General features: G+C 37.7%; 1 protein-coding gene across 2 annotated transcripts; it reads right to left on the minus strand.

Moving 5' to 3' along the window:
* Positions 1 to 632: 632 nt before the first annotated feature.
* Positions 633 to 7,017, minus strand: LOC112525918 (carbon catabolite repressor protein 4 homolog 4). Of its 2 annotated transcripts, XM_025136233.1 has the most exons (11): positions 6,891 to 7,017; positions 6,689 to 6,748; positions 6,371 to 6,483; positions 5,972 to 6,012; positions 5,143 to 5,192; positions 4,335 to 4,404; positions 4,085 to 4,206; positions 2,997 to 3,106; positions 2,388 to 2,532; positions 2,144 to 2,291; positions 633 to 1,172 (listed from the first exon to the last, which is right to left on the minus strand). In XM_025136233.1, exons 1-11 carry the CDS (start codon positions 6,956 to 6,958, stop codon positions 870 to 872), a joined length of 1,230 nt encoding a protein of 409 aa, XP_024992001.1. In that variant the 5' UTR covers positions 6,959 to 7,017; the 3' UTR covers positions 633 to 869. The 2 variants fall into 2 exon arrangements, with proteins under 2 accessions (XP_024992001.1, XP_024992003.1); XM_025136235.1 differs by lacking the exon at positions 6,689 to 6,748.
* Positions 7,018 to 11,089: the final 4,072 nt, after the last annotated feature.

Here is an 11,089-nt window from a genome sequence, read left to right on the forward strand (position 1 = left end):
CATATTTTAACGCATTATTAGAAATAAATCATAAAAAATACACTTATGAGATTTCTAAATTCAATGTTTGTGCAATTTTACTGAAATCCCAGAAATTCAATTCAATGGTCACATTTTAACCGAACATCCCCTTAATATTGAATGCTAGATTGCTTTGAGAATATTCCCCTTTGGCCATTTACCTGATGTGTAGATAACTCAGTTGACCATTTACCTAATGTATAAATAACTCAGCCACCTAAATTTTTGAGATATCACATGACATGCAAGATACCAAAATCAAAGTTCTGAATGTACATTACCTAAAAAAGAACCAGATCAAAATACGATGCATTTTCATACAATTTTCCCTATAAAGTGCAGGTGTACAATAGTTAGTATAAATGTATATGTATAAGTATGAAATCCTGTTTGTGTTGCGGCAATTTCAGTTTCAAGGGTTAAAACGCAAGTGTAAAACCTTAAAGCGAAAAGCAGCAAACTAGCTCAACAATATATAAATCATGATGGAAGTTATTGGTAGTCCATGTAGAACAAGTTGTCACACAAAGATGGTATGTGATCCATTTTCTCAAGCACAAACCACCAATTTATAAATGAGCAACAAGAAGTTTAGACTAAACAAAGTTGGGTAGAAGTTTTCCCCATAATCAAACTAAAAACTTGTCAAAGTTCAACAAAATGGGATGATATTTGAGGACTTTAAGTTTGAAAATTATCATTATTGACTCCAGAAAGGTAGTTCATAAAATCACTGTAACAAACAATATATAAATAATGATAGAAAAAAATTCTTTAGAAAAGAACAACCACCTAAAAAATTGACCAAATTGGGAGCGATGATCACCCAAAAAGAGGCTTTAATTATCTTAAACCACTGCAAAGTCAGCACCTATTGGCAGATGATCACTTGGATGGTAATAATTTGGCAATCCACCTTTTACGTCGGGCGATTCTGCTACTGGAAGTTCAAGGTAACCAACCGGTTCGATGCCTTCAGAAGGGGAGAATAATATATAATCAAGCGTACCAGTGAAACCAGGGGTACAGTTTGTGAACGGTGGTTCACCCCTTGTGTATGCATAAACACTGCACAAAGGAACTGGTACGTCTTCTGAACATTCTGGTAAAGGTACCACCATAGAACCGCCTGAAAGAAGGTACTCATATACCTGCAACATTAATTAATACTCACAACCCATATCATAAATCTTAGGTCACTTTGTTTTCTCACATAACACTTTTTCGAAAGTTAGAGGGTATTCATGGAAATAGCTGATTTATTATTTGGAGCAGATGTCAGGTTTGCTTACATCCCAACCTCCAGAGTCCAGACCCCACCTCTGAAGGGATATATTTGGCCAAAAAGTTGATTACCGGCAACCCCAACCATCCCCACATGGAACTCGCCTCCAAGGATACCAATGTGGGGGGCATTTTTTGGCTCACTCAGCGGCTAACGCGGGGCCCGGGATCAAACCTGGGAGCTGTCTTGGATTTGGGCAAAGTCGCCCCACACCTTTGCCAACTGAGCTACACGCCAAAGGCACACCTCCGAGGGGATATATTGATTGGTTTAGAACCATATAGTGCTAATAACATGATTTTCAATTTTTATTCATGTTTCTGGTAGAAATAAAGGGCAAAATGCATCAAGATGCAGCAAAGTCTGGTTTAGTTCCGAATTAGTGTAACAAAGAATTTTTTTTCTCGGTTGATGTAACAAAGCTTAAAATACCCTATCTTGTAATCATTTTGACCGATAACCTGCTGATCTTGTAACATTTGATGATGTGTATATGTGCTTAAGAAAGAGATACAGCCAAGTGAACGATAAACTTGACATCCACGTCATTAAATGTTACAAAATCAGCAGGTTACCGGTCAAAATAGGTACTTAATAAGAAATTTTGAAACTTGGTTTCACGATTGAGAAAAAAATTCTTTGTTGCACTAAATAGGAACTGAGGCAAAGTTAGTTGCATTTTGCCCTAAAATAAACAACTATGGGTTTCTTGAAATTTAATGTAAATATATGTTCATTTTGTGTGCTTGCTAAAAAGTCAAGTGCAGGTGGGTAAAATGAAATAACAACCAGTAATAAGGCAAAAAGAAACATTATAAGAGACACCGTATTGCGTACCTTATCTCCAGGAACCGAATTGAAATCCCCAGCAATAAGTACTGACGGTGTGCACTCGAATTTTTCCGATACCATTTTCTTGAATTGGGCTACACGTGATAATAGATATTTCGCCTGCGCAAGTTTGACATCGGCCCATTCTGGATCCCTGGACAGCAGAATTCAAACTTTCATCGTCCACAAAATTAACAAATGATCCACCTGAGTCCAGACAGCATAAGGGCAGAATCGGAATTACCATTACCAGTAAAGATGTGTGTTTGCCACAATGACATAATGTTGACAAGGATTTTTGAACTTGAATGCAGCCATAATTCCAACACAATCACGCTTCAACCGTACATATGGATCATTAGGATCTCCAAGATCCCCTTGAGTCTTTCCTTGCTCTATGCCAGAATGAAGAAAGAAACCGCATTATGATAGCGTTAAAACACAAACCAACATCAACAAAACAGAAGGTGAAGAACTCTAGGAGTATCATGATCCTAGAATCAAGAACCGATCATTTAAGAATATGACTAATCTTGTATGGCTTAATAGACTATGGCTTAATTCATCAATTTGATCTCAAGTTTGCATAGGAATATGACTTGTTGGATTTAGATTGACTTCCATGTTGTAGAATGCTGCAGCTTCTTACCATTTTACAACTTGTTAACAGAAAACAACTTAAGTATGTGTGGACTTGCATATTCTTACTGCAATTGTGATAACAAACGTTTAAATATACTTTTTCACTATAATTTTTATTGTTGCTTGTGCTATAAAACTTAATTTTGCTAAACAACCTATTCAATCCTCCTGTTCTCTTGGTTGTCCAACAAACAATATTTGATAACAAGTTAAATACCTTTATTATTGGTATCAAGAGCCTTCTTTTGTTCCACTCGTGATGGTTCATCTAGAATCAAGTTAGCAAGGTCATTGTAGTCAATTCTTTCCTCTACGATCAACTCCAATCTGGATATCAAATGAACAAAAAGGTAAACAGAGTACATGACTAAAATAAATATGTGTTTGCTATCAATACAACTCTTCTAAGTTTGGTTCAAAAAATTCAGCAGACACATCACTCCAAAGTTCAATGGATATAATTGAGTTCATTAATATAATTAATGAGAACTTCCTTGTTTATAATAATGAAGTGAAATTTTTGGTTTTTATATGTTAGCAGATCAGGACGAACTTTAAATTCGATTTTAACATCCATTCAAACAAATTCTTGAGATGTTATGCACTTGTTAGATTCACATACAGAGTCTAGTACCCTCCATCAATCGTGATTTTTAGTTTACCACTTTTGGATGCATTCACAGACCATTCGTTAAACTGGCAAACCGCATGTGAGTAGTATATTTTAAAAATCAGGAAAGACAGAAGAGAGTTTCAAAGGCAAGAGACCAAAGAAGAGAACAAGAACATACTTGAAGATGGCTATTCCAATTATCATGAGTCCCTTTTTCTAATAGCAGAGAGCAAAGAGAAGAACAAGTAACATCTTAGGATATCAGCCTTATATATAATTTATATAGTGGATATCATTTAAGATTAAGTTGCACAGAAATCATGCTTGTTGAAAGACAGGCAGAGATACATGCACAAGGAGAGAAAACTGTTTACAATTTTATAGGAGTTCTAGTCAAATTGTATAGAAGTATGTCTGTATGTATGTGTATATGCATACATATATATATACATCATGTATGCTCTCTGAATTAATCGATGCATGAAGAATTAATCAATGCATGAAGAATTAATTCCTGGAAAGTCTTCACAAAGCCTTTTCACAAAAAGGGATTCAAGAAGATCAACTAAATATGTTGACTTTGTGATTTAACATTTAACAGACTTAAAGAACAGCAAATTGTCATATCGACGTAAATGCAACAATAGTTGTTCATTCATTTTTAAATCAAAAGAAGTAAGTAACAATCATTCTTCTTGTGCTTGTAGAAAATCCCACATCCGTCAGATTTCCTCCCACTTCTCTTAATGTAAATGCTTGAGTAACCATGCTTCTCTACTTTTTCTTTGTAGAAATTATCATACTCATCTAATTCCTGGTAACAATTGTAAGAAATTTCTCTGTAAGAAAAACCCAGAGTTGATGGAAATAAGGATAGTAGAAAGATTACAACAGTATCTGAAGTGGACCTGGATTATTCATGAGATAAGATATGAAGAAAACCTGTAAGCATAAGATATCAGCATCAAGACTCTTGAGAACATCAAGAACTACTGATGAACGAGCTTTCCACCTGTGGTAATAGCAGACCAAATTTTATGCATGTTTAGTCTATAAAAGTGAAGAGTACTCATTCAAGGTAAGTACACACGATAGATCCATGCCAAAGCTAGGACTCCCCCCCCCCCCCCTTCTCTGCTGAAGGGTTCTGTTGGGGAGTATTCTAATGGGGTTCCACATATTCTCACACGGTATCAAAGCAGACTCGACACTTTGGGGCAATCCGTACCTATCTAGCCCCGTCTCGAGACTAAAACAATATGTACCCTCTGTTGGAGGGGGCGTGTTAGAGTCCCTTGTCCTCTAGGCTTAGACCGTTTTTCTTTAATATATGTTGGAATCCCCCTTCTCTCCTCAAGGGCTCTTTTGGAGAGTAATCTAATGGGGTTCCACATATTCTCACAGAGTCACAGCTAGTCTAACTTGTTCAAAATGGATATTATTTCTTCATTCCAATATTGCCTAAACCTTAGAGAATCTCCCTAGCAAAATCTAAGAAGTGGAACTAGAAGCCCTTGTAAGTCCATAAAGCATAAAGAACCAGAAAATGCTAGTAAGATAAATGATCGACGAATTCAAACATCCAATACGGACAAACTTACAACTGGAAAGAGAGGGAGATCTAAAACCAATACAAAGCAAGAAACATCCAATGATATTTTTATAATTTTCTACCTATAGAAGTTTTCATATCATGATAGCTTCATTTCAAGTAATGACCAAAAGAATTTTCAGAAAGCAGGAAACTCACTTGAGACAAGGTGCTGGAGAGTATGGGAATTTAGAACTTTTTACATATACCTGCAAAATTGCAAAGACGTGAGCTTCTGAAGATATACAATTAGTTAAAATCAAGGCATTGACTAATGTGTAGTATTCTATAAAGTTGAAGTTGTGCCCCGTTGCTAGGTATTAGACACGGGGTTTGTTGAAGTATTATACAGCTTCTGGTCCCAAGTCATGAAAGTTATAGATATAGGTGTCTTCCATAGCCTATATATCGAGATCTCCTATGTCCACATTGGTGCATCAAATAATTCGAAAAGTACCAAATATAGTTTGTAAAGTAGCAGAGACATACAAGTGTCCTACTTAGCTTTCAAAGCTAGAAATATACAGGTGTGTGCAGGTCATCCAAAATAGCCTGGTGGGCCCACAAATTAGTGATAATTCTTACTTTCTTAGCCAAGGTGGATTATTGTTGGTTTTTGTCCTTCTCTAGTTTTCCATGTAAAAACCTTGGTGTCACCTTTGTTGTTATGATTATCTTGTGTGAATTTTGTGCTTGATTTCTCAAAAATGCTACAACATAAATGCTATTAAATAATTAAAGACTGAGAGATTATGTGAAACCCCCCTTTGAATCTCTTTCTATAAGAGCCTTTATAGATAAAGGGAAGGTTCCTACATATATAGAGGTTTGACGGCTCGTGTCTAGCCCATATTTGAACCCGTTTGAATCTCTCTCTACACGTCTACAGATTCGTTGCTCCGAGTATAGCTTATGCGGGACTCCATTACCAACAATATATACATTCAACAAATAATCAATTGGCAACCTAAATACCTGTGTTACATACCTGAGCCAAGATGTTATATGAAACCACGCGAAATTTGAAGCCTGTAATATTACGTATAGAAATGGTAGTTTAGCTCAGGTAGATTCAACCAAATTGCATTCAACAAAATGTAGAAATGAGTGGCATGCTCTTTGCAGGCATTTCAACAATGTAGAATCTAACCAAAGGGCCTTTGGCCTAGGGGTATCGTAGTCCTTGGCCTTCTAGGTCAGGGTGTGTGAGTTTATTTGTTGCATTTGCCGTATATAAATATTATATACTTCCAAAAAAAAAAAAAACAATGTAGAATCTAGATAACCAGTATGCTCGATTTCCAAAAGCAAGACATAGAATCCCCTTTCCAGAAAAATAGAGAAAGTAATAGTGAATAATCAATCAAACAGCTAATTCTAATCATACCGTCAGACTTGCTCACTGAAGTAATTTCACTCTGTTCCACTGGGATAAACTTAGGGTAAACTGGTGTAGCTGTTGCCATATCCGTAGTGCTCATTTTTCTCATACAAACCTTACTGCACATAACATTAAAAAGCCCTGTTTTACTTAATTCACCTCAAACATGAGTGTATTTCTGCTTAATTCATACAAAATACACTAGAAATTTAAAAAAACAAAACAAGGATTGGTGAAAGCCCAAGCTTCTTTTGAAACTAAAACTAAAAACCGAATACAATATATGACCCATGAACCAGTGAAAGAGCAAATAAAAACACCCACAGCATAAAGACCATACTCGTGAACTCTGAAATCGTTGAAGATGTTAAACTTGAAGGATAACTACACACTAGCATATATTAGAGACTGAAAAGCATAAACTAGTAACAAATCTACATCAATTTCGAATTTGAAATGCTATGCATTTCAATAATTTCCAAATTTAGAAGAGAGGGAGTAAAACTAGAAGCAGGAATCACCGTACCTTGTCCAGAAGGTGGAAGAAATGAGAGGGATTCGAGAATGCAATAAAAAACCAGATTTCAGAAGCATTTTTCCCCACAAATGGGAAGAAGGATATAAGACGAGTTACAGAAGGCATTCCTCTTCCCACAGAAAACGGGGGTGTTTTGGGTTGTTTATTTAAAATAATTTATTTTTTTCTATAAAAATATTTATTATCGATGTTACACCAAAATTGTTTAGTATCACAGACACAATATTGGGAAAACACTCAGTTATGGGGCTAAATGCTTCACTTTATTAATGCCACCAGAGGGCTACTTAAATACACGTAGGAAAAACTAACAGAAACAAAGAACAAACTCCTAGTCTATAGGAGAGGACTAGAACAATTCAAAAATAAACAAACTCTTCCTGTAAAACAGGAACTTATTCACATGATCATATTTGACCCACTCCAACATATCTTCTCCTAAACTAAAGACTCAACTTTAGTTTATCTCAGTTGCTTCCAACACACCCAACATAGCTCGCAGCTCGCAGCTTCTCATACTGATCAACCTTCAACGGTTTTGTCATGATGTCTGCTACTTGAGCTGAAGTGTTACGGTACTTCAACTCTATTGTTCCATCATTTACCAAATCACGAAGAAAAAAATACCTCACATCTATGTGCTTGCTTCGATTGTGCATAACCGCATTTTTCGAAAGCTTTATAGTTGACATGTTATCACAATTAATAACAGTACCTTCTTCCTGAGTCAGACCAATGTATTCAAACATTCTTCTTAGCCATACAACTTGACACGCACATGCTGTGGCAGCTACAAACTCTGCTTCAGTAGTCGAGAGGGTTACAATTGGTTGTCGTTTGGAAGACCAAGCAATTGCAGCCCCACTCAGAAAACATACAYAACCTGAAGTGCTTCTTCGATTGTCATGATCACCAGCATAATCRCTATCAGAATAYGCCACTAAAAGAWCGCTRCCTCCTTTCTTATAAAAAATTCCAAGTTCTTTAGTCCCCTGGATATATCGAAACAATTTCTTCATCGCTGCCATGTGTTGTTCAGTTGGAGCCTCCATATAACGACACAATTGACCAGCAACAAACATTATATCTGGACGCGTTGCTGCCAGGTACATGATACAGCCCACCATTTGTTTGTAGATTGTTGCATCAACAAACCCACTTTGATCATCCTTCACCAACTTGCAGCCCGGAACCATAGGARTCTTTACACCATTGCAGTCTTTCATGTTGAATCGTTMGAGTATTTCAYGAGCATACTTYCGCTGATTGAGATGAATACCATCTTCACTTTGTATAACCTCTACACCCAGAAAATATCGCATTTCTCCTAGATCTGACATCTCGAACTCAGAYTTCATCGACGCCTTGAATTCCTCAATTACTTCGAGTGTACTTCCTGTTATAATTAAATCATCTACATAGATAGAAACGATTAAGAAAACATTTTCCTTAGCTGATTTAACAAACAGGGTCGGCTCAAATGGACATTTTTTGAAGCCTTCCTTAAGAAAGTAGCCTTCAATTTTCCCGTACCAGGCCCTCGGAGCCTGCTTTAAACCATATAGGGCCTTCTTCAATCGATAGACCTTTCCTTCATTACCTTGTACTTCATAACCTTGGGGTTGTTCTACATACACAGTCTCTTCCAAATCACCATACAAAAAAGCACTCTTTACATCTAATTGATGAACTTTCATACCTCGTTGTGCTGCAAGTGCAAAAATGCTTCTGATTGTATCCCATCTAGCCACTGGAGCAAAAACTTCAGAGTAATCAATCCCTTKCCTTTGAACATACCCCTTTACCACGAGTYGAGCCTTRTATTTATCGATCTTCCCATCCTTGTCTAGCTTAGTTTTGAAGACCCATTTCACACCAATTGCTGTTGCACCTGCTGGCAGATCGCATAATTCCCAGGTGTTGTTTCTTTCAATTGACTCGATCTCCTGCTTCATTGCCTGTATCCAACACTCGTCTTGCGCAGCTTCTTGATAGTTGGTTGGTTCCGATAAAGAAGAAAACATAGCAACGTTTTCCCTTTGTTCTTCAACATCTTCTCCACTGACATAATCTTGCATCCAAGACGGTGCTTTTGTTGCTCTCCTTCTTCTTTCAACAATATTGCTTGTAACTGGATTAGTGTTTGAAGGCCCGCTTTCAATTATATTCGACGTCCCATCAGCGTTATTAGCCCTATTTAGTTCATTCGATGGGCTATTAACAACATCTGAGGTATTTGGCCCATCTTCATCACTCCCCTGCTCATCTTTATCTTCCCACTCCAGGTCGGTAGGGTTGATCACTGATTGCTGTATCCARTTCCAGGARGCATCTTCTTCAAATACAACRTCTTTACTCACAATAATCTTYTTGTTGGAAGGGTCATAGAGTCTATATGCTTTGGACTCTTCACTAACCCCAAACAAGACACACTTTAAGCTTCTGTCATCCAGCTTCAACCTTCTTTCCTTAGGAATATGAACGTGAGCAATGCATCCAAATACTCTRAAATAACWTACAGATGGTTTTCGAYCACTCCACTTTTCTTCTRGTGTGCAATTTTCAAGAGCTGCAGTAGGACTTCGATTGAGTACATGTACGCACCAGTTGGTAGCTTCAGGCCAGAAAATCTTTGGAACCTTCCTTGCACTCATTACACTTCGCACCATATTTATCAGAGTTCGGTTTTTTCTCTCTGCCACGCCATTTTGATGTGGTGTGTAAGCTGCAGTGAGTTGTCTTTGTATGCCATTGTCTTCACAGAACACTTTGAACACACTGGAATTGAATTCACCTCCTCTGTCGGTCCTCAAACATTTAATCTCAACTCCTGCTTCTTTTTCAACCAAAGCTTTAAACTTCTTAAAGGTGTCTAAAGCTTGTGATTTTTCTGTCAAAAGATAACTCCAACACTTTCGTGAGAAATCATCAATAAAGATAATAATGTACCTCCTTAGGCTCGTCGATTGAGGGGTGATGGGTCCACAAATATCTGAGTGGACAAGCTGAAGTTGTTGGGTTGCCCTCATGAACTTGTTTTAGGAAATGATTCTCTGGTTTGTTTTCCTACCAAACAGTCCGAACAAGTTCCACCTTCGACATTAATCCTTGGCAGCCCCCTCACCAGATCCTTATCATGCAGCACCTTTAAGCTCCTGTTGTTGATATGCCCGAATCTTTGATGCCAAAGACGAGTAGTGTCATCAGTTTCTGTTTTGTGACACTCATCAATGCCACCTGGTCTAGCCTTGATCATAAACATTTTGTTTGAGGACATTTGAACCCTTGTGATCAGCCCCTTTTTTGGATGGTATATGCTGCAAAAACCATTCTTAATCAAGATCTCTATTCCCCTTTCTTGGACTTGGCCAACACTGATCAAATTGTTCATGAGATCTGGGACATAGTATACATCATTCAACGTGTGAATCACACCTTCAAAGTCGAGACGAACATTCCCTTTTTCCCATGACAACCATACGAACATCATTTCCAAGTCGCACATTATTACGGTAAGATTCATCCAAGGTACTAAACCATTTTCTTTCACCTGTCATATGATTGGAACAACCCGAGTCAAAGAACCAATTCCATTGTTTTGTCGAGCCACCTTTATCCACTTGAGCCATCAACACCATCTCCTCTGTATCATTATGTTCCACATAATTARCATCCTTCTCCCAATCTGGACATTCATTTTGGAAATGTCCAAGTTTGTGGCACCTGTAACATTCTATCCTACTTCTATCGAATGAAATTCTGCCACGACCTCTTCCTCCTCGACCGCCTCGTCCTCTTCCCCGTCCACGAGAGGGTRACCCAGTTGATATCTTCAGAAYMTGTTCATCATCTTGCTGCCCAATCATACGTTGTTCATGGACAAGAAGACTTCCATGGAGTTCATCGATTGTCATGGTATCGAGGTTGTTGGATTCCTCAATAGAACAAACAACATAGTTAAATTTCGGGCTCAATGAACGTAGTACCTTAGCAACAACAGCCCCTGAAGTTAACGGGTCGCCATTTGCCTTCATTTTGTTCACGATCGTCAAGGTCCGGGCTAAGTAAGTATCGACCTTCTCACCGTCTTTCATGGACAGAAGTTCATACTCTCTTCTTAAGGCCTGCAACTGAGCTCTTTTCACCTTTGTAGAGCCCTCATATTTCTGTCGCATTGAATCCCAGAT

Source organism: Cynara cardunculus (assembly GCF_001531365.2).
Source record: "Cynara cardunculus var. scolymus isolate 2C chromosome LG 13, CcrdV1, whole genome shotgun sequence".
In the NCBI taxonomy this organism is placed as follows: Eukaryota; Viridiplantae; Streptophyta; class Magnoliopsida; order Asterales; family Asteraceae; genus Cynara; species Cynara cardunculus.

Bases quoted from the DNA above. Each gene is read 5' to 3' on its own strand.
- LOC112525918 (XM_025136233.1), bottom strand. From the start codon at position 6,958: ATGCTTCTGAAATCTGGTTTTTTATTGCATTCTCGAATCCCTCTCATT. The intron at 6,749-6,890 runs GTACGGTGATTC...GCTAGTGTGTAG, and splicing joins TCTTCCACCTTCTGGACAAG to TTATCCTTCAAGTTTAACAT. The intron at 6,013-6,370 runs GTATGATTAGAA...GTAATATTACAG, and splicing joins TTCAGTGAGCAAGTCTGACG to GCTTCAAATTTCGCGTGGTT.